This window comes from Chiloscyllium punctatum, chromosome 11 (genome assembly GCF_047496795.1).
Source record: "Chiloscyllium punctatum isolate Juve2018m chromosome 11, sChiPun1.3, whole genome shotgun sequence".
Lineage (NCBI taxonomy): Eukaryota > Metazoa > Chordata > Chondrichthyes > Orectolobiformes > Hemiscylliidae > Chiloscyllium > Chiloscyllium punctatum.
The window spans coordinates 9126695-9150882 of NC_092749.1; the positions used below are offsets into that span (position 1 = coordinate 9126695).

At 43.9% G+C, this 24188-nt stretch overlaps 1 protein-coding gene across 2 annotated transcripts in view; it reads left to right on the plus strand.

Annotated features, from left to right (window-relative positions):
• Nucleotides 1-24188, plus strand: part of LOC140482718 (CD276 antigen homolog) — a 51786-nt gene that overhangs the window by 21650 nt on the left and 5948 nt on the right. For both annotated transcript variants that reach the window (XM_072580265.1, XM_072580267.1), the window contains exons 3-5: nt 15693-16040; nt 21344-21625; nt 23786-23909. In XM_072580265.1, the coding sequence (XP_072436366.1) occupies nt 15693-16040; nt 21344-21625; nt 23786-23880 (725 nt within the window). In that variant the 3' untranslated portion in view covers nt 23881-23909. The remainder of the gene's footprint in view (nt 1-15692; nt 16041-21343; nt 21626-23785; nt 23910-24188) is intronic.

Consider the following 24188-nt stretch of genomic DNA (forward strand, 5'->3'; position numbering starts at 1 on the left):
TACTGCCCTTGCTGGCCTGCAGAACATGTTTGGGTGGTTGGGAATAAATACCTTCAGAGTCTGTAATTGGACAGGCTGTGTGACCAGTCATTGCTGTACTGGAACATTAGCAACCTGTACGTGCCAGATTTGTGAGGACTGATGGTCCAGTCCTCTATCATCAGCCAGACCTCCTGAAGGACAAGGTATGACTCACAATTAAAACACATGGAATGACAGCATGATCACATCCCACACATGGGAACAGGAAGAGATCATTCATCTGCTGTAGCTTGTTCACCACTGAGTCTGTTCTGATTGCAATAGAAACAGAAATTACTGCATAAACTCAGTGGGACTGGTAGCATCGGTCATCGCTACAGTTCTGAGGAAGTGTTATTGAAGTCAACATTAATTCTGCTTCATTCTTGACAGATGCTGCTGACTTTCTCCAGCAATAATTTCTGTTTTTGTTTCAGATTTCCAGCATCTGCATTTATTTATTTTGTTTCTGTGTTTTGACCGCAGTTAGGTGCTTTGGCTGGATATCCCTCCAATATTGTCAGCCAAGAAGCATCCATCAATCTCTGTTCTGAAACTTCCAGTTGACACCTATCCTTGATGCCTTTGTTTTTGGAGTTCCAGAGTTTTCACTCCCTTTTGTGTGAAGAAGTGCTTCCCCAATCTAAGTCTTGAATGGCCTGGCTGTAATCTTCATGTTCTGTTCTGTCACCACCCCCCGCCCCAGCAACTCAATTCTGCACATCACTCACCAGAGGAAACGGATTCTCTTTATTGACCCTGGATGCCTCCTCTAATCATGTCAACTGCCTCAAAGGTCTCTACCAACTTGTCATTATGATTAAGTGGTAACAAATGTCAGGAGCCACCAAGGCAAAACATTGCGAGTGCTGAGTTTGTGAACTAGACCATTGTATGTGGATTAACAGATTGATCATCTGTAAAGGACACGTCTGTTGATTGTGGGATCGCATGTTATGTAGTTACCGTCATCCCACATTTGACATAGTCATTGTCTGTGAGTGCGGAGAAAGCATTTTGTACCACACCCTCAAACAGATATTTCCCTCTCTGCTCACACACGTTGTGCCTATTCATTAAACTGGTAGCCACCTGTAATGGTGAGGGATCAGTGCAGTGAAACATGCCAATTGCAATGACATAGTTTGCATTAATCACTAAAATTAATTGAGTTGTTTCAACTTCTTGTGCCAATGTTGCATTAGGTGTCGTAATCAGTGAAAAATATGCCTCAGCCTGTTCTGAGTTGATTAATTGATGAGTTACATAGTCTCCAAATAAGTTTTATTAGAATTATCAGCTACAAGTTCCCCTCTAAGCCGCTCATCATTCCGACTTGCAAATATGACGCTTTTCTCTGTGTCACTGAGTCAAAATCCTAGAATTTCCTCCATAGAAGCCCCATAACAGCCTTGTGGGTCTATCAACACATATGGACTGCAGCGGTTCAAGAAGCCAGTTCACTACAACCTTGTCAGGCAACTAGGGCTGCACAGTAAATGCTGGCCAAGCCAGCAATGGCCACTTCCGTGAGTTAACCTAAAATAATTCTGCAGAAATACTCCTAAGAATTTGTGAAAACTTCCTTGTAATAGTTTAACTGCAATTCCAATGGGAAGCCTAGAATTGTTTCATCCAGGTGGAGATGGTGTGAAATCTTTTTAGGAAAATCTTCAAATAAGTTTGCACCTTTTTATTTTTATGTTAATTGCCTCATCCCTTTCTTGAGTTGACCTTGTCATCACAGCCACATAGTGAAGAGTAATTGTGGGCCATGCAACTGATGGGAAATAGCTTTATCACCAACTGAAATGGTTCACTGGATAGGACCAGATTAGGTGTAGCAGAAAGTACAAAGAAAGATGTCCACAGATAGTTTTTATTTATTTGGCGAGACTTATCATGCTGAATAGCAGAGCAGCCATGAGGACCTGAATAGCCTGCTCCAAATGTGTATGTTAGAGTAAAACCCAGCTTTGAGAGTATGGGAGGGATAGGCTATCTCTGTGTCTCACAGAATGTACAGCAAGGTGCTCTGAAATTGGATGGATCACCTGACACTGACTTAAAAGGGACCTGAGGGCAACATATTCACACAGAGGGTGGTGCATGCGTGGAATGAGCTGCCAGAGGAGGTAGTAGAGGTGGGTACAAATACAACATTCAAAGAACATTTGGACGGGTACATGAATAGGAAAGGTTTGGAAAGATATGGACCAAACGTAGGCAAGTGGGATTGGTTAAGTTTGGGAAACCTGGTCAGCATGGATGAGTTGGACTGAAGGATCTGTTTCTGTGCTATGTGACTCTGGCTTTTTTTAAAGCACTTGAAATGACAGACTGATAATAGCTGTACTGACCCTGCAAAGTTCTCCCTGCTATCTGGGGAGTAGTGCCAGAATTGGGAGAAGTTTCTCACCGATTAGTCAAACAACAGCCCAAGACTGTCTATAAGGCATAATTCCAAGAGTATAACTATGTCCCAGACACTACAATCATCATTCCTGGATATGTCCTGTCTCATCAGTAGTGCAGACCCAGCTGAGGGGGCAGAACAGTGGCATAGAGTCAGGAGGGAGTTGCTTTAAGAGTCTGCAATATTTGTGCTGGACCCCATGAAATCTCCATGCTTCAGGACAACAATGGGCAAGGAAATCTTCTCAATACCACGTTGTCCTCCTTCAGGTGATGAATCGGGACTCCTCAATGCAAGAGTACAAAATGCCCTCTGGGTGGAGGATTTCAATGCCTTGGTGGCAAAACTGTTGATCGAGCTGGTTGGGTCCTAAAGGACACAGTTGCAAGACTAGGTTTGCGGCAGGCGTTGAGGGACCTGAGGGAAAAACGTACATGACCTCATCCTTCCCAACCTGCCTGCTGCAAATGTATCTGTCCATGACAGTATCGGTAAGAGTGACCACCACACAGTCCATGTGTAGACAAAGTTCTCCCTTCACATTAAGAAATCCCTCTATTGTGTTATGTGGCACTATCACCATGCTAAATGGGACAGATTTTGCACAAACTAGCAACTCAAGACAAGGCATCCATGAGGCGCAGTGGACCATCAACAGCAGCAGAACTGTACTCCAAGGATGGAAGAGTCCAGCACGTCCAGGCAAAAGACAATGCCTGAAGCATTCACAACAATCTCAAGCCAGAAGTGCCATATGGATGATCCATCTCGGCCTACTCCAGTGGTCCACTGCATTGCAGATACAAGTCTTTAGCTAATTCAATTCATGCCACATGATATCAAGAAATGGCTGGGGCCACTGGATACTGCAAAGGCTATGGTCCCTGACAATACTCCAGCAAATGTACAGAAGAATTGTGCTCCAGAACTTGCCCCTCCCCTCGCCAAGCTGTTCCAGTACAGTCACACCACTAGCATCTACCCAACAATGTGGAAAATTGCCCAGTTATTTCCTGCACACAAGAAGTGGGACAAATACAAACCAGCCAATTACTGTCCCATCATTGACTCTCAGTCATCAGTAAAGTGATGGAAAGTGTTGTCAGATGCTGCTTGATAGCACTGTTGCTCAGCAACAACCTGTTCAGTGACGCCCAGTTTGGGTTCCACAAGGGCCACTCGGTTTTTGACCTCATTACAGCCTTGGTTCCGAGACGGACAAAGAAGCTGAATTCCTGAGGTGAGGTGAGAGTGACAGCCCTTGACATCAAGATTAAATTTCACTGCGTGTGGCTTCAGGTAGCCCGAGGAAAAACCGGAATGAATAGGAATCTGGCAGTGACTGGAGTTGTATCTGACACGTCACTCCTCCAGGACATCTCTACAGGAGTTCCTAAGGGGAGTGTCCAAGGCCCAACCATCTTCAGCTGCTTCATCAACAACCTTCCCTCCATCATTAGGTCAGAAATGGAGAAGTTGAGCACCATTCATGATTCTTCAGTAACTGTAGCAGTCCATGTCTAAATACAGCAAGACTTGGACAATATCCAGACATGGCTTGACAAGTGTCATGTAACATTGCTCCAGTTGTGTGGTGTGAAACGCTATCTCCAAAAAGAGAGAATCCAACCATCGCCCCTTGACATTCAGTAGAATTACCATCACTCTAAACCCCCACAATCAGTGTCCTGGAAGTTACCATTGACCAGAAGCTGAACTAGATTTGCCAAATAAAATCCTGAAGAAGGGCTGTACCCGAAATGTCGACTTCTCCATCTCCTGATGCTGCCTGGCTTGTTGTTTTCCTCCAGTCTCTTGGTTGTCTATTTTGGATTCCAACATTTGCAGCTTTTTTGTCTCTATATAAATACTGTGGTTACAATAGCATGTCAGAGCCAAGTAGTCCTGCAGCAATTATTTCACATCCTGATCCTCAGAAGCTACAAGGGAAAAGTCAGGAGTATGGTGGAATACTCCCCATTTGTCTAAATAAGCGAAACTCCTACAGTACTCAAACTTGACACTTGATCCTAGGACAAGCCAAACAAAGATACGCATGAGAATTTCTAGAAGCATGACATTCCAACCGGAACTCGTATCAACAAACACATCGAGTTAGACCCCATCTATCACCCCCTGAGAAAAGGAACAGGAAGTGACTTCACCACAGGAAATGACATCACCACCCCAAGGAAACCCAAACATATAAATAGAAAGCAGCAATGCTCCACCTGAGGCCCACTGAAGATGTTACCTAGTAGGGTGACAAAACATCTGGAAATGAACCTTCCAGCTCAGCGAGCAAATCTACATCCAAAACCTCAACCTGAGCCACAAATCTTCTCAAAACTCAGTAAAACTTGACACTATCCAACAAACTGCTTGACTGGCATCACATCCACAATCATTCACACGCTTTACCACGGACACTCAGGAGCAGTGCTGTACTGTCTCCGAGATGCACTGTCGAAGTTCACCAAAGATCCTTCCAAACCTGTGACCACTTTCATCTAGAGGAACAAGGAACTTCACCATCTGCAAATTCCCCATCCTGACTTAGAAATATATCACCGTTCCTTCAGTGCGACTGGGTCAAAGTCTGAAATTGTATTGTGGTTCTTTCTAGATTAAATGGACTGCTGCCTATCAAGAGGTCAGCTCACTACCACCTTCTCAAGGGGGAACGTCTCAAGTGATTTTCTTCAGTGATATCGGATACATCAAGTGCCTATCCGAAAATATGGTTCTGAGCTTACTTTTGAACTTGTTGCCCTGGCAGAACCTGAGCATTTGGTCTGATTTCCTGACCTTACTCCTTCACATTTACTGTGTGTCTTTGTTAAATCTGCACATTTTTCAAGGTTGATGCATGTTAGCCTTGTTCATTGTTCCTCCAACTTCCAGGGAGTGGCCTGATTACAGTGCCACTGTCCTCTCCCAGATCTACGTGTGCAACTTTCCAATCCCAGACACGATTCCTAAATTGAATGAGCTTTGGCAGTTTTTCAAGACAATTGCTTCTAGAATTTCATTGCCAATTTTGAAAATGCCCTGGGGTGTGGGAACATTGATTATGGAAATTCAGGTGGAATGATAGAATGGTTGAAGCTTTCCAGGAAGCCATTCAGCCTGTGATGCCAACACTGTCTCTGTGTAGGAGTAAATTCACGAGTCCCACTTCTCCCTACTGAACACGCAACAAGATCCGATGGTTCCTTTATTATACTTTAAACAAATTTGATTAAATTATACAAGGTTCCCTAGATGTAAATAAGACTGCCATTTCTTTATGTCCACTGTTGGAGATCATTCTGATTTTGCTTACATCTCTCTCTGTTGAGTACTCTATTTACTCTTTCTCCTACTCTTTTGCATGTCTTTATTCAGCTATTTGTATCCCTTTTATTGTGATTTTTATTATGTTCTGTTGTTTTCTTTGTAGCTGTAGAACTGTAACTCTAGCTCTCCCAGTTCACAGGATTTCCACGTCCTTAGATTTGTGTTAGCTGTTTATTTTCTCTCAATGCTGACTCTGACCTTGTTCGTTGACCGGAGTTATTTAAAGGCACAAGTGGAGCCGTTGGTGGCTGGTACCAAGCCAAGTAAAGCAGATTTCCTTCCCTAAAGGACATCAGTGAACCAGATAAGGTTCATGGCAATTGACAATGGTTACACGATCACTATTTGACCAGCTTTTAATTGCGAATCTTTCTATTACATTCAAATTTAATAATCTGCCATGGTAGGATTTGAACCTGTGACTCTAAAATGTTGGCCTAGAGCTCTCGGTTACTCAGCCACCAGCTTTAATGTGGACAATTTATTTCTCACCACCCACCTTTTTTACAAGTTTTCAAATGTTGGTTTGCGAATCTTGCTTCTCTTTAACAGCGACGTCAATTATTTTATGGTTTCTGTTTGCAGTACTTCCCCTTGCAGTCAGGTTGGGAAGTGCATGTTGAGTAACTGTAATAGTAGATTGTGGGCTGTTCAGAAATAGTCACAAAGATTAGATCCATGTACTTAAGAGAGAGCTTGCTGACTGCAACTTATACAGCAGTGTAAATAGAGGTTTATTCTGAGCACTGCATTCAAATTTTGCTCAGATGCAAATAACATTGAGATGCAGAGTAATTGTGACCTGTAAAGCACAGATGTAAGGTACTATCTCCCAGATAACCAAATATAATCTGTAAAGAGCAATATTTAAAGCTAATTTGCATTACCATCAGTGACTTTCATTTTGAGTATGGGTTGTCGTGCACTGGAGGATAGATTTTCCACATTGGAAGTGAGTGATCATGTGTTTGCTAGCATCTCTCACTATGCTGTCAGGAACGGAGTAGTTCCTGGCTAAAACAGAAATGTAAAAATAGGATGGAGGTTATCTTTGTCACACTTTTCATAAATAGGCAATGGTGTATTGTTAAGACCATAAGAATTGGGGACAGGAGTAGGCCATTCAGCCCCTCGAGCAAGCTCTGTCATTCAGTAGCATCATGGCTGATCTGCTTCTCAGTACCACGTTCCTGCATTGTTCACTTTAATCTTTTGATTCCCGGACTGTTTAACAATCCATCCATCTCAGCCTTAAATATATACACAGGCTTAGGGAAGGGAATCTACTGGCTGGCCTACACATGGCTTCAGAGCCTCAGCAGTGAGGTTAACTCTTTGCTGCTCAATAGGTCAAATAAGCATGGAGTCATGGAAACAGACCCTTCAGCCCAACTCATCCATGCCTACCAGGTTTCCTAAACTGAACTAATCTGATTTGCCTGCATTTGGTCCATATCTCTCTGAAACTTTCCTATCCATGTACCTGTCCAAATATTTTTTAAATATTGTAATTGTACCAGCCTCTGGCAGCTCATTGCATACACACACCACCATCTGTGTGAAAGAGTTGCTTATCAGGTCCCTTTTAAATAATTCCCCTCTCACATTAAACCTATGCCGTCGAGTTTTGGATTTCTCTATCCTTGGAGAAAGACCTTGGCTATTCACCCTAGCCATGCCCCTTGTGATTTTATAAACCTCTATATAAGGTCACCCCTCAGCTTCTTAGACTTAAGGGGGAAAATATGTCTCTCCAGCCTCTCCTTATAACTCACCCCCTCCAGTCTCACTAACTTCCTTGTAAATCTTTTTTGTGTCCTTTTCATTTTAATAGCATTCTTTGCAGTGCAACCAGAACTATATGGAGTACTCCAAATCTGACCTTGCTAATGTCTTATACACCCATAACATATACACCCAACTCCTGTCCTAATTGCTCTGACAGCAAGTGTACCAAATGCCGCCTTCACCACTTTGTTTCCCAGTGACGCCAATGTTAAGGAACGTGTTCCTGCATACCTAAACCCCTCTGTTCGATATCATTACCTAGGGCCTGACCATTAACTGTGTGAGTCAAGCCCTGGTTTGTCTTGCCAAAATGCAACACCTTGCATTTATCTAAATTAAACTCCCATCTACTGCTCTTCAGCCCATTGGCTCAGTGGATCAGGATCCCATTGTACTGTTAGATAACCACCTTCATTAACCATTGATCTGCAGTCATTGTTTTTACCGAGTTGATCTGCAGTCACTGTTTTTACTGGATCGTACTACCAAGTTTGGTGTCATCCACAACTTGCAAACCACACCTCATTTATTCTCATCCTACCGTTTATATAAATGATGAACAACAGTGGACCCAGCACCAATCTTTGCAACACACCACTAGTCACAGGACTCCAGGCCAAACAACAACCCTCTGTCTTTTTGAATCAGGCCAACCTTGTATCCAAGTAGCTTGCTCTCCCTGGATTCCATGTGGTCTAATCTTACTAACTAGTGTACCACGTTGAACCTTGTCAAAGCTCTTGCTAAAGTCCTTGTAGTCAACGTCTACTGTTCTGCCTTAATCTATTTTCCTGGTCACGTCCTCAAAAAAAATCAATCAAGTTTGTGAGACACCATTTCCCATGCACAAAGCCACGCTGACAATCCCTAATCAGTCCTGGCCTTACCAAATGCATATGCATCCTGACTCTCAGAATCCCTCCAATAATTTGCCGCCACTGACTTCAGACTTGCTGGTCTGTAGTTCCCCAACTTTTCCAAGTAGCTTTTCATAAAACACTAACCACCCTCCAATCTCTAGCATCTCACCCATGGCTGTTGATGATACAAATTTCTGCTAGGGGCCCTACAATTTTTTCTCTAACTTTCCACAGTGTCTTGGGATACATTTGATCAGATCCTGTGACTTTATCTATCATCTTGTTCTAAGACTTCTAACACCACTTCTTCTGTAATGAGGACTCTTTTCAAGACATCACTATCTCCCTATGATACCGAGCTGCCATATCTTTCTCCACAGTAAAGACTGACACAAAATATTTACTTACGATCTCACCCATCTGCTGTGGTTCCACATATAAATGACCTCATTGATCTTTAAGGGGCCCTATTCTTTCCCTAGTTTTGCCCTTAATATACATGAACCTTCCAACTCACCGAGCAAACCTACATCCAGAACCTCAACCTAAGCTACAAATCTTCTGAAAACTCACTAATACTTGTAGAATTTCTTTGGATTCTCCTTAACCTCCTGTGCCAAAGCTATCATGTGTCTCCTTTTTGCCCTCTTGATAATCCTCTTAAATGTACTCCTTCACTCCTTATACTCTTCAAGCAATTCAACTGATCCCAACTGGCTGGACTTGACATATGTCTCCTTTTTCTTGTCTGGAGCCTCAATTTCTGTAGTCATCCAGTGTTTCTTACTCCTACCAGCCTTGCCTTGCCTCCTGCCACACTAATGGGAACATGCTGTCCCTGAATTCTCAATATTTTGCTTTGGAATGCCTCCCACTTGCCAGACGTCCTTTACCTGTGAACAGCCTCCCCCAATTAACTTTTGAAAGGTCTGAAGAAGTGTCACTTGGCCCACAACATTAATTCTGATTTCTCTCCAGAGATGCTAGTTTTTGTTTTAGTTTTAATTTTTGAAAATTCCTGATTAATACCATCAAAGTTGGCCTTGCCCCAAATTTATAACTTTAACTTGTGGACAAAGCCTATCCTTTTCCATAACTATTTTAAATCTAATAGAATTATGATCATTAGTCTCAAAGTGCTACCCCACTAATACCTCAGATACTTGCCTTGCCTTATTTCCCCAAGAGGAGATTGAGTTCTGTCCCTTTGCTAGTCGGGCCAGCTTAACAAATTCATCCCCATCCAGGCCCTTAACATTATGGCAGTCCCAGTCTATGTTTGGAAAATTAAAATCCCCTACTATTGCGACCCTATTATTCTTACAGATGAGATCTCCTTTTATGTTTGATCTTCAATTTCCTGCTGACTACTAAAGGTCCTGTAGTACAATTCCATCAAAGTGACCACTCCCTTCTTATTTCTCTGTTTCACCCATACTGCTTCACTGGGTGATCCTCCAGGAATATCCCTAAGTACAGCAGTGATATTTTATGCCACTCCCCCTCATCTCTTACGTCCCCTTCTATCCTTCCTTTAGTATCTGCCCCCTGGAACTTTGAGCTGCCAGTCCTATCCCTCCCTGAGCCATGTTTCTGCAATTTCTATGATGTCCCAGTCCCATTTTCTCATCCATGCCCTGAGGTCATCTGCCTTACCTGTCAGGCCTCTTGCATTGAAATAGAAGCAGTTTAATTCTTCAGTCTTCCTTCAATCCCTGTTGTGCTCTTGTCTGCCCTGTCTATTTAACTTGCTGTCTTTAATTTCTGTACAAATCTAAACGTTCTCTCTTATCTCAGTACTGTTTAGGATCCCACCCCTGCCAGACTCATTTAAACCCTCACGGGTGGCTCGAGCAAATCTCCCTAGTATAATATTGGTCCTCCTCCAGTTTGGGTGCAACCCGTCTCTCTCTCTACAGGTCACTTATGCCCTAGAAGAGATTCTAAAGATCTGAATCCCTGCTCCTGCAATAGCCACACATTCATCTGCCCTATTCTCCTATTCCCACTCCCACTAGTACGTGGCACTGGGAGTCATCCAGAGATTACTACCCTTCTGGTTCTGCTTTTAAACCTCCTGCCTAACTCCCTCATATTCACTCTGTAGGATGTCAACCCTTTTTCGACCTGTGGCATTTGATACCAATGTGTACACCGACCTCTGGCTGCTCGCTGTCCCCTTTGAGAATCTGCTGTAGCCACTCCAAGATGTCCTTGAAACTGGCACCAGGGAACCAAGACACCATCTTGGAGTCTCACTTGTCACCTCTGAAAAGCTGGTCTCTGCCCCTGACTGGAGAGGCCCTGATCGCAATGTGCTCGCTTGGACTTTGCCATGACCTGCTTTACAACAGAGCCAGTTGCAGTGCCAAAAACCTGGCTGTTGCTGCTATTTTCCCTGAGAGGTCAATCCTCTCCCTTGACAACAGAATCCAAAATGGTTTACTGTTTGAGAGGGAGTTTGGCACAGGAGACTTCTGAACTACTGCCTACCTCTCCTGAGAGTGACTCATCCCTGCAGCTGCAGACTATCGCACTGTGCATTCTGTATGCTCCTCAGTGTGTCTGACTGCTGCTCCAATCGATCCAAACCAATCACACTTCCTGCAGACAGAGTCACCAGGAACACATGACTGCTCCCTGAACTCCTACATCTGACAAGAGGAGCAAACAGCCACTGACTGCCACCTCTGTCCCTTTAACAACAGATGGATATGTTTTGGCTCGACCTCCTCCACAAAACCTGATTTTTACCCAGGCCCACTCTTCGGTCTAACCAGCAGCACCTTGCAGAAAAATCCTGGAATAAGACACATCGATGCCTTCCTCCCCCACATGCCTGAACTCCCACACTTTGTGCAATCCCTGGGAATTGAGTTACTCTTGCTGGTCAGACTGTGTGGTCTCGGCCTTGCTTTTATAGTATAAGGCCTGCAAAACCCAGATCTAACCAGTTTACTTATCTAGATTAATTAGCTACCACACTAGGAGAGGTTGTTTAAGCTTTCCTTAGGCCTGAAAGAAATAAAATACAATCTGTAAGTGTCTGCCCGTCCCTTATCCACAGGTTTAGATTTTAAGAATGCAAAAGATTAAGATTATACTCTTAACCCACCCCCCACCTCTTTCCCCCCCCCCCCCCCCCCCACTTGAGCTTAGCTCCTAACAATATCCTCCTATTGCTGGTCACACTGTAGGAGTAATTGCTGCTCTAACCAGCAACATTCACATGCCCATAAATGTTTTAAAAATCTCTGGATATCTCAGTGTTTCACAGCCAATAAAATGCTTTTGAAATGAGGTTGCTTTTCTAATCAAAGGAAGTGCAGGTAGTTAACTTTCTCACAAGAGTAACATACAGTGGTCATGTTATCATGTCAGATGGTCTGATTTGGGTGATGTCGGATAAGGGTAGATATTGGTCCAGTCACTCTGGAGTGAGCGATGCTCCTCTCCTTTTCCTGAGCAAACATGTGAAGCTGGGTTTAACTTCCTGACCTTAAGTTGGCATCTCTGACTGTGTGCTGTACTCTCTCTCTAACACCATGGGAGTGTCAGCCTGGACTTTGCTCCAGCCTCTGCTGTTACACCTGAGCCCCTGAACTTGTGACTCAGCTGCAAGTCCTGCCTACAGCTTGATGGCTGGTACCTGCCCAGTCCTGTCTCAAATGGACAGCTTGCTACCCTGCTTCATATGGAAATCGTGCAGCGAGACAACTTGCTGGTCTGAGCACCATCATAGCACCAATAGTGCATAGATAAGGATATCGTCATGGTATCAAGAGATATCAACCACTGTTGTTTATGGTACCAAGAATGAACACTGTCTGTTAGGAAAGCACATGATGTTGGATAATGGATAAGATTGTAATTTTATTTGATATCATGTCATATAATACACGTGAAAAATAACCAGTACTAGCTGCCTGGCATGTTTTATTTCTCTTTCCCCTTTGTCTTTTCCTGTCTATTGGTCTTGGCATCTGCTTGTCTCTTTCTTTCTCGCTGGTTGGAGGTTGGACTTTTTGAGCAGCCTGGTGGACCTGGGATTCTTATAGAGTGCATCTGTCTGTTAGTGCTGGGAAATCAACACTTCCACTTTCCATTCTTCGTTCACTCTCCCCACCACAATACGCCTGCCAATAGCTGAGGAGTGGGCTGCATCAAATAATCCCAAGAATAATGTGAATGCTTTTTTTCCAGAAAAGAAGCTTGTATCATGGTTTATTGATTTCATTCTGAACAGTTTCTATGTGTATACACACACACACACCCTATTTTTGACTTACAGCTGATGGGAGGAAAACAGAAGCAAAACTAACGTGTAAAAAGTGATACTTTTGAGTAGAAGTTATGAAGGCTGTGAGCTGGAAGGGCAGCTGAAGTACGTGGCTGTTTGGGAGTTGGCACTGACACAATGAGTAGAATGACCTTGTGTGTGTAAAATGCTATATTTTGCAAACAAGATAACCAGTGATTTCCTAATCAGCTGCTTTGCTGTGATACCATGATTTTTGGCTCTAACTCTGAATGCTGTTAGCATTCCCCTTTTAACCAGTCAGTGCTGGATGAGTCAGACTTTTTTTTTGTTTCAAACTTTGGCTTGAAAGACGTGTCATGCAACAATAATAACTTGCATTTATGTAGCAACTTTAATTGTAGCACAAAACTTTGTGGGACATTCCATAGGAGGATAGTCAAAAAATTGACATTAAGCCATGGAAGGCCTTATTGGGGAAGGTGACAAAAGTCTTAGTTGGTTTAAATATCACAATCTGTCCTGAGGCCCCCCTGACCTGCTCCGATTTCCAGTTTGGGAATTTGGGTGGATGTTTGGGAGAATCATCTTGTGAATCAAATTGGAAAACAGGATTTTGTCTTTGAATGCCTTCTCAAGGTGGTTACACTTTAATGTTCATTGGACAGTCTATCTCAGCACCTTGTGCTGCCTGATGGTGGAGTATGTAAGGGTAAAATCACCACAGTCCTACAGGACTGTTTGAGGGGGATGACTGATGGTAAGTTTAAGCTGAGGGTCACCATGCTTTGGACAAGGTTGGGAAGGTAGGATTTTCATCATAGACTCATAGAATCCCTACAGTTTGGAAACAGGTCCTTCGGCCCAACAAGCCCATACCGACCTTCCAAAGAGTAACCCACCCAGACTCATTCTCCTACTACTCGACATTTCCCCTGACTAATGCACCTAACCTATGCATTCCTGAACACTATAGGCAATTTAGCATGGCCAGTCCACCTAACCTGCACATCTTTGGGTTGTGTGAGGAAACCAGAGCACCCAGAGGAAACCCACACAGACACTGGGAGAATGTATAAACTCCACACAGATAGTCGCCCGAGGTAGGAATCGAACCTGGGTCCCTGGTGCTGTGTGGCAACAGTGCTAACCACTGAGCCACTGCCAACCCAAATGTTAACCTCTGGTGCTGCAGGAATTGAACCCACCCTTTTGGGCTTCACTCTGCATCATAAAGCAGCCATAGCAAACTGACATTCAGCAAAACATGTACTGTAGTGACACAGCTACCTGAATCATTGCTGAGTGAATCACTCCGAATATGACAGCTCACCCTCTTCTGATGATCTGAACCACTCTAAGTGAGAGATAGCCAAAGTTCCTTGTACTGACTGAAGTACAGTTGATTTTCAGTGTTTAAGTGTGGAGTCAAAAAAATGTGGTGTTGGAAAAGCACAGCCGGACAGGCAGCATCCGAGGAGCAGGAGAGTCTACATTTTGTGTAAGCTCTTCAGCAGGGTATTGAGTGTGGAGATTTTGGGGTGAGGTCAGGTGTAAAGGTTAAGGGCTGATGGTCAGTGTTGGGGGAAGTGAAGATTAGATTAGATTACATTACAGTGTGGAACCAGGCCCTTCGGCCTAACAAGTCCACACTGACCCGCCGAAGCGCAACCCACCCATACCCCTACATTTACCCCTTCACCTAACACTACTGGCAATTTAGCATGGCCAATTCTCCTGACATGCACATCTTTTGGACTGTGGGAGGAAACCGGAGCACCCGGAGGAAACCCACGCAGACACAGGGAGAACATGCAAACTCCACACAGTCAGTCACCTGAGGCGGGAATTGAACCCGGGTCTCAGGCGCTGTGAGGCAGCAGTGCTAACCACTGTGCCACCATGGTCTGCCACTCTGTGCAAGAGGAGGCTCCAAGGTTATTTATGCAAGTTCTTATTTACTCTTCGGACGTGGGACTGGCTGGGCCCAGCATTTATTGCCCGTCCCTAGTTGTCCCCTTGAGAAGGTGGGGATGAGCTGCCTTCTTGAACCGCTGCAGTCCATGTGCTGTACATAGACCCACAATGCCCTTAGGGAGGGAATTCTAGGATTTTGACCCAGTGACACTGAAGGAGTGGCAATATATTTCCAAGGTAAGTATCTTGAAGGGGAACATGCAGAGGGTAGTGTTCCCTTGTATCTGTTGCCTATGTCCTTCTAGGTCGAGGTGGTTGTGCTGTGTGAGGATCTTTGGTGAATTTCTGTAGCCCATCTTGTAGATGGTACATGCTGCTGTGACTGAGTGTTGGTATTGGAGAGTGTCAGTGTTTGTGAATGTGATGCTAACTAAGATTCTTCCCTAACCTTCAGAGCCTTAGTGAATCAATTTTCCTACATTTCAATACAAAGTAAAGTCGCTTGAACCCAATGTTGAGAATGAAACACATCCATTGGTGTGTGTTTTTCTTTGAGATGCTAATTAGCTTTCTTTACTTGGGGCTCACACTGGCCAGATTGGATCCTTTCACCTGCAATGAAGTTTCAACTGTAAATCCAGGTTTGTGTACCAGGGGCTTGAAAGGGCACTGTCCTATCCACTGTTATCCTGCTCTCTGAAAGAGGCTTTTCTCAATTGGGTAGGAAGCAGAGGTATGTCAATGGAGTTTGTTTTGAATATTTTTACATCAGAGAAGGGTAGATCTTTGGTTAGGCTATTGCGGGAGGGTAAGTGGGAATGTGGATTTGTGATTGCCATCAGGTTAACCGTGATTTCATTGAATGGTGGAGTGAGCTTGAGAGGCCGAATGGCCTCCCCAGACTCCTTGTTTTTATGAATCGAGATGCAAATCCGCTATGATTGGAGAGAATGGTGGGCCAGTCCCAAGGGGCCGAATGGCCTCTTGCTGAGGTTTCTGAGCACATTGTAAGGTATTTGGTGTTGGTGTTCACGGTTGGTACATTGTCCACAGTGATGAACTAATCATCCCTCTTTAATATCTCAATCTCCAGGTCATGTTAAAGTGAGATGTAAAGAGGAGCAAATCACAGCCAAGGCTGGTGACGATGACATCATCCAGTGCCGATTTTATTCCAGAAACAAGGCTGGCAGTGTGGCTTTTGTTTGGAAGAAGGAGGATGCTGCAGGGATTATCTACAATTACACGATGAGCCACAGCAGCCTGGAGGAACAGGAACCCAGCTACCGAGACAGAGTCGAGGTCTTTGACAATGAAATTCCGAAAGGGAATGTGTCCCTTGGATTGAAGAACGTGACTCTCTCTGACTCTGGTATCTACAAACTCTCCGTTGCCACCCGATCCCAAACCACTGAGACACAGGTCTTGCTCAGTATAAGAGGTAAGAATAGGCAACTCTCGTCTTGTTGACTAAAACAGAAATGGATTCATTGCTTCTTTCAGAAACTCTTGTACAGGTGTCAGTCTGATCATGATTGGAGAAAAGCAGTATTTAAACTTGGATACTAAAAGCATTTATTATACAGATATATATATTTTTTAAAAATCAAAATTAAATCCTGTCCTGGGCTTTGTTTGTGTTCCTTCCCTCAATCTGCGCCCAGCATCTTTCCACAGCAGCTCAAGCGAGTCCAGGAAATCATCGTGTGTGGGATTGGGATCATGGCTTGAGACATTTGCTATTACTTGTGGTCGTATGTCAGAGCTCTAACACAATGTGCCACATTGCTGCCTCCTTATTCATCAGTGCTTTTTAAAAGCAGAAGGGATCTGGAGAGGAGTACTTTCAACTGGAAGTACTGCTGCTCCCATCTGGACAAGGTAATTTAAAACGTGTATGATGCCTCTGCCTTGGAATGCATTGTCTGTCATCTCGTTGGGCTGATAAAAGTAACGTATATACCGTAATCGTCTCATTCGTTGTTATAAGGTGCACATTTGATCTGCTGAATGTAAATGGGTGATGACCCCTCTCTGACTAGAGTCTTTAATAATGATAATTATCATCCTCTTTCGTGCAATGGAGGAGTTTCTGGCAAGGTGGACTTCTGTTTTCCATCCCCGTAGTTGTCCTACGACTGGACGATAAATACCATCTGAAGTGAGTCTATTGAGGATCAGTCACGTTGAAGTCTCTCAGACACCCAGATTTAATTCCTGGAAGGGTAATCAAAGAATGGGAATTTTGATTTGGGGTGAGTTAGGATTTGGGCAGTCCAGTTTTCCACATGCTCAGATAGATAACACAACCATGGGCTGAGTTGTGTGGTAACTGCATAGTTCACAAGAAATCCCACAGGCATCTGCCCCTGTTTGAGGGAGAGAGAAAGAGAGAGTGAGTTGGTTACATACCACTGTGCATTAAGCTGTGGACAAAGCAAGGAAGTGTTGTGGACTCTGATTTCCACATTAAAAGCCATGCTGCATCGAGCTCTGGCCGTGTAGCCAATTGAACTGAAGTGTGGAGATGGTTTATATTGTGGAGGAGCAGAAGTAGGCATCTTGGGTCTTCATGAGGGATTTGGGGTGAGCAGCTCAAATTGGGGTTGGATCTGTGCAGCTTACTTATCCTGCCTTTCTCATTCTAGTATTGGTGTTAGTTCCTTCTCTCCAATGGAGTAAAGTTTCAAGTCTTTGCCAGTTACTGAAAATATAAAACAGTAGCTCCACTGAATCTGCCTCTTTTATGGCCTGGGATACTGATCAGAGGCATCAAGCCAGAGTACTGTTATCGACCAGAACAAACCCCCTTAAAATATATTAAGGTAGCCTTGACCCAACTTGTTCTTATTTTAAAGGTAAACGTCAAGTTCCATGTTTCAGATGCAGTTCGATTGATCAAAGTACTCAATGCTAAACAAAACACAATTTATTCAAACGCCATAGTTAAAATACAACAAAAGAAACAGGAATTTGGAATAGCTTAACTCTATTGGAAAACCTAACAGAATAAATACAGTAACTATTACTGATCATCTGTTCCAGCATAGTAACATTCTTAAACACACCCTTTAGCAAAAAGGTAAATTTAGACAAACTGATTTGTCTCCCATGCCTAGGAAGAGAATACCCAGCTTTTAGCTGTAATTTGAGAGAGGAACAAATGGCTTTCACTTCTTCAAGACCTCAACAACGACTGCTACTGAAAACAAAAACTCTTGGTTCGGTGGGTGGGAGCTTGACTACACCCATTCAGGCTGCTTCTATTGTACCAACTTCTTAAGAAAAAAACACCCAAGGCTTCACTGGTTGTTTATCTTCTCAAAGACTGCTCGGTACTTGTCCCCCAATCTCTCTGAAAGAAACCAGGACAAAACACACCTCTTAAGCCACAGCATCCTCACTGTAAACATACTGGCTGAGGACCACATAGTTACTTGGAAGTACTGAGCTTCTCCAATGAATTTTCAGTGCTGGGTCAGGTGCAGGGTTGAGACAAGCACCGTGGTCTTAGTGAGATAGCTGAATAACGCCATCTGGAGGGAGTTCAATTTCCAAATCCCTTTGGAGCAGAGAGAGAGAATTTATACAGCATCTTTTATTATATCCAGAACACTTTACAGAATAATATATTTTTGATTTGTAGTTGCTGTTGTATCATGGAAAGTGCAGCAGCAAATTGACATTCAGCAAGCTTTCACAAGTAGTAATTGATAACAGCAAGTGTCATGTCCTGGCCAAGTCTCCAAATAGAGCGCACACACACAGCTTTTACTGCAACATTTTGACATGTTCCACCTTTGCCCTGGATAGGACAATGTTAGAGAGATTATCTGGGGAAGGGGGGGTTAGGTACACACTTGTGTAGAACTCCAGGGAAAGTGTTGGGGGGCCGGGGGGGGAGGGGGAGGGTGGGGGGGGGGGGTTGGTTGGCGGGAGATGTCAATCATTTGGAGTCGGTGCCTGGGCTCTCATCCGTCCAGGACTGTTCTTGGCAGCATTTCAGTCAGCTGAGTTCACTTTTAATCACTAAATGAAAGACGCGATCAGTATTGGAAATGTGTCTTTGATGTAATGCTTCCGTTGGGATCTTGAGATCTCCTTTGGATAATCCGATATTTGGATAATTGATATTCAGATAATTGAGGTTTCTCTCTATGCCCTCTGCAATGAGAACATCTTTAAGACCTCTCATGTTTCTTAACAAATTCAATTACTCAGGTGACAAGGGATGGTGAAGTCTTGTGCAGAGGTAGAGCACTGAGTGAAGCTTGTGCCATCTCCCAAGCAGCATAAGTGAAGTTCTAAGGCAACTGTGGAGAGGTTGTTTCTCCTAGGACTCTGCCTTAGACCAGAGGGTCTAATTTCAGAACAAGGAACGACCATTTTCAGACAGCGATGAGGAGGGAATCCTTCTTGGAGGCTAGTGAATCTGTGCAGTTCTTTACTGCAGAGGCTGGGTCATTAAAATCTATCCCAGCCTTGAATACACTTAATTAGTCAGGGAATCAAGGGTATAGGGAAAAGGCAGGAAAATGGAAGGATTATTGGGTCAACCATGATCTCATTGAATGATAGAACAGACTCGATGGGCTAAATGCTTTACTTCTGCTCCTACAGCTTATGCTCCCACACTTATAGTTTTAATGGTGACCTTATGGTTTTGGGCTGGCACAGTGGCTCAGTGGTTAGCACTACTGCCTCACAGCACCATGGATCCAGGTTCGATTCCAGCCTTTGGTGACTGTCTGTGTGGAGTTTGCACATTGTCTCTGTGTCTGTTTGGGTTTCTTCTGGGTGCTCCTGTTTCCTCCCACAGTCCAAAGATGTGTAAGCTAGATGGATCAACCACTTTAAATTGCCTGTAGTGTTCAGGGATGTATAGGTTAGGTGGATTATTGGGATATGCAGGGTTAGAGTGATACAGTAGCGGAGTGTTTCTGGGTGGGTTGGGGTGGACTTGATGGGCTAAATGACCAGCTTCCACGCTGTAGGGATTCTGTGACTTTTGAGGGGACTATCGTAGTGACTGGGATTGTTAAAGGTGCAGATGGATGGTGGGAAATTGATGCCTGCTTTCTGTCTGTTCTGCAGTGCAATCAATCTGGTGAATAATGTAAAAATAACCAGAATTTATAGAAATTTATTTCCCTTTAGATTTTTAACTGTGCGAGGTCAATGATTTATACTGGAGCACAGATAGCTTTCTGCTCCAGGTCACCTTCCACACTGATCCCTGGTTTTCTTACTTGGGAGATGAGAGAGTCATCCCTGAACCATGACTGAGAGATTCAGAGAGCCAAGTTTTCAGGGCACAGTGAAGAGGGTGGGGCCCGGGAAAAAAAATCTGTGATTGAACAACATGCAGAAATTTTAATATCAAGTATCTTTTTAGCTGGACATCCCTGGAAAATACAACAACCTGGTTCTTACTTTTGAACTTTTCATTTTCTGCCTCAGACTACCTGATGTTATAAACCTCTTGGAATTTAATTTGACCATGAGATCAGCCAAATAAATGATGTCATGTATTAGGAACATTGAGTGAATAAAGATATGGTTTACTGAAGAATGTTCAACTTGATGTAACCCACCCACCAGTGTCACTGTCTTTTGTATGCACATGAATTATGTTGAATTGTACAGCACAGGAGGACGCTATTTGTCCCATTAGAACCAGTTTCAACTCTTTGAAAAACAACCCTCTAATTGGTCCCACTGCCCTGCCTAGTCACCCCTATCTCTTCATATGTTCCCTTTGTGTGTTTAGCCAATTCCTTTCTGAAAGTCATCATGGAATTTGATTTAATTGCCTTTTCCAGCTGCATATTCCAAATCATAATGACATGCTGCAATTAAGAAAACAATTCTCCTTTTCCAGTTTGTTTCCAAATGTGCTAACTCTGGTCTCTGATCCTCCTGCCTCCAGAACAGTAACCCCTTCACGACAAACTCTTAATTATTAAAATCTGTGTCAATTTCTCCCCCCACCCTTTAATCTTCTCTGTGCAAAGGAAAACACCCCCCAATCCCTCCACCTACCAAACTGAAGAGTGTCATCTGTGGAATATCAACAGAAGATGCTTGAAACCCTCAGCAGGCCTGGCAGCATCTTTTGGAGAGAGAAACCATTTCGTTTTTGAGTCTAGTATGGCTTTTCTTCAGAACCCACACTGACCTCCAAAACATTAACTGGGTGCCACTCTTCACAGATGCTGATAGACCTGCTGTGTTTCTCCAGCTCTTTCTATTTTTATTCCAGATTTTCAGCATCTGCAGAATTTAGCATTTATTTATATGTCAACCGTGGTCTTGCTTAAGTAAATCTCCTCTGCACCTCGTACACGGTCTTCTTACGCTTCCTTGAGATTAATTGCCTGAATTGGACACATGATCCTAGTCGAGGCCTAACTGTTATTTTTTGAAGGTTAACCATCATTTCCTTTCTTTTGTCCCTGTTCGTAAAGCCCCAGGATCACATGGCACGTCAACTTGTTGTTAAAGGCAATTACTGAAGCCGGTTCAACTTCAACAAGACTCTGCTTCCATCCCCTTCTCTTCTGGTCTTCCCTGCCCTATTCCCACCTCATAACTGTAGCCATAAAGAGGGTCATCGATTCTCAAGCAGTTGTCCTGTGAGAGCCCCAGTGGACAGCAGTGCTGGTGTTTTAAAGAAGACTCAATGAGGTAAGGTTTCATCTGCCTTGCTGACTCAGTTCAGATTGTTTGCTTTTTGCTTTGCAGCTCTTGGCACGCAGCCTGTCATTCATTCACCTTCCGATGAGCTGGGCCTGTTGGTGCTGGTCTGCGAGTCCTCAGGGTGGTACCCGGCTCCTAGCGTGACCTGGGAAAATGGACTAGGCGAGAATCTAACCAGCTACTCGCACACACAGCTAACTAACTGCAAGGGTGGCAGTGTCTGTGTGAAGAGCACACTAGAAATGGATAACTGGCCCACCGGCAACTACACGTGCACGATGTGGGACCAGGAATTGGATGAGGGAGTGTCGTCTACTTTCACTCTGAGTGAGTATGGCCAGCAATATTGCTGCAATATTGTAGTAAAGTTGTGTGAAATGGATAATGTCAGTGAAACTGTCTAATGTGGCCTGAAAAATTAAATCCAACTTCAATTTGGCAGATTGTTCTGTTTTGATTTTTCTTTTGTTTTCTGGGGGGTCTGTGCTCAAAGCTTGCAAGACAGTTGGTAATAAGGATGGGGCGAGCTCAGAGGTTTAATTTACACTGAGTTATGATGATCTAGGGTGCACTACCTGCCCCAGTGGTGGGGGTGCAGTGAGTTGGATAAGTACTTGAAAAGGACGCGTTCACAAGTCTAGAGAGAGAGGACAGAGGAGTGGAACCAATTGGACAGCACTTTGCAAGAGCTAGCACCAGTGCAATGGACAGAGTGGCCTCTTTTTAGTTCTGAATTTCTGTCCAATGAAATGTTTTCTATTGAAAGTCATCCATAAAATCATAAGATATAGGAGCAGGATTAGGCCATTCAGCCCATTGAGTCTGCTTTGCCATTTGATCGTAGCTGATATGTTTCTTAATCCCATTCACCAGCCTTCTCCCTGTAACCCTTGACCCACTTACTAATCAAGAGCCTACTTATCACTCTGTTAAAGACATTTAATGACTTGGTCTCCACAGCCCTCTACGGCAATGAGTTACACAGATTAAGAATCATCTTGATCAAAACATTCCTCCTCATATCAGTTCTAAAGGGTCATCCCTTCACTCTGAGGTTGTGCCCCTGGGTATTAGTCTCCTGGTCTCATTGTTCATTTGGCAGTCTTGGATATCAACACGTCTCTTTAGGGAGGTGTCTCGAGTAGGCCTCGCTTCCAGCAGTAACTGTAATCCTATTCCTTGAGAGTGGAAGTTGAACTAAACCATCATTGATTTGAGCAACTCTTATCATTTGGAACTGCCTGTGATGGTTGAGAGAGTTGGAAGCCAGAGACTTGATGAAAGAAATTAACCCTGAACTTACCTCAACTTTCCGTGGAGTGACCTCTTCACAATTCCTGCCCTGCTTCGCTTCAGCCATTTGGGGAGCCTCTGAGCTGGTTTGCTCTGGGAGGAGTGGAGGATGGCAGCAACCATTATTTAATGCTAGGCTCCATTTAACACTAGTCCCCTCCCTGAAGTGTATTGAACTTGTAGTTTTACAGTGCTGTCAGCAACATTTTAAAAGGACCTGTGGTCTTTCCAGTTCCTTCTGACAACTAACTTGGACTAATGACCAGCTCTAAAGCAGATTAAGGAATGCTGTCCTCTAGTGAACGGTGATTTCCACTTGAGAGCTTGCACCTTGTAGCCAGGTCACAGACTTCAGTGGCCCACTTTAGTGGCAGTGAGGAACTCTGAAAGACTGACAAAGCCCCAGCCTTGAACTCGAGGGGACAGACTCCGGTGGCACAGTGGTTAGCACTGCTGTCTCGCAGCACCAAGGATCTGGATTTGATTCCAGCCTCAGGTGACTGTCTGTGTAGAGTTTGCACATTCTCCCTGTTTCTGCGTGGGTTTCCTCGCACAGTTCAAAGATGTGCAGACTAGATAAATTGCCCAAAGTGTCCAGGGATTTGCAGATTAAATAGGTTATCCTTGGGAAATGCTGGATTACAGGGATGAAGAGGGTCTGGGTGGGATGGTATTTGGTGGGTCGATATTTCTCAATGGGCCAAATGGCCTGCTCTGCACAGTAGGAATTCTATGATAGTTCACCTGCAGCCTGCATCTCTGTAGCACCTTTAACATCCCAGGGACTTTACAGGAGAGTCATCCAGCAAAGGATGACATTGACCAAGTTTCCATACGTGGCTCTAAGGGACAAGGAAGTACTTCAGGCAGAGTCAGGGGGGAATTTCTGGAGGTTAAACCCTAAGCAGTTTGAAAGCTTTGCCAACAACACAGGAGCAGTGAAACTCAGGGGTGCACAGGATGCCAGAGAACTTTGTTCTAGGTCTAGAGGAGATCACAAGAAGGAGCAAGGATCTTGGAGGCATTTCATAACAAGGTTAAGAATCCTTGTTACTGAGATTCCACAGAATAGATGGTGGCTGATTTAAGAGGTAAATGTTTTAAATGCAGTGGTCAGAAAGCAGCTCTTAGATTCTAGCATTGTGGGACTAAGAGTAGATGTGAATATCACAGCAATGTCTGAATGTTTTACAGTTCACAGGGTACCACTGGGTACAGTCATCGGTGCGACTGGTGCAAGCGTTTGTGCTTTCATTCTGATTGTCGCTGTCTGTTGGAGCTGGTGGTAACAAGCAAGTGATATGATTGGGATTTTGTGGTGAGTATCTGACACACACCCACTCCCCTTCCCTTCAGTGCAGTGCAAATTGAAAAGCTGAAGCAACAGATATGATCTTTCCAATCTGTGTATATTTGGTTGATCTCTTTTTTCTGTGATATTTCATGGGAGTGTAATTGTCCAGAAAAAAAGAATCTGTGAGCAATGCTTTTAATGGTCAGCGTCAAACTGCCTGTTTAAAATGTAAACCGAGCCTGTCAGTTGACTGTCGATCCTTATTATCCAAGGTAACAATTTTACCAATCAGAATCCACTTGT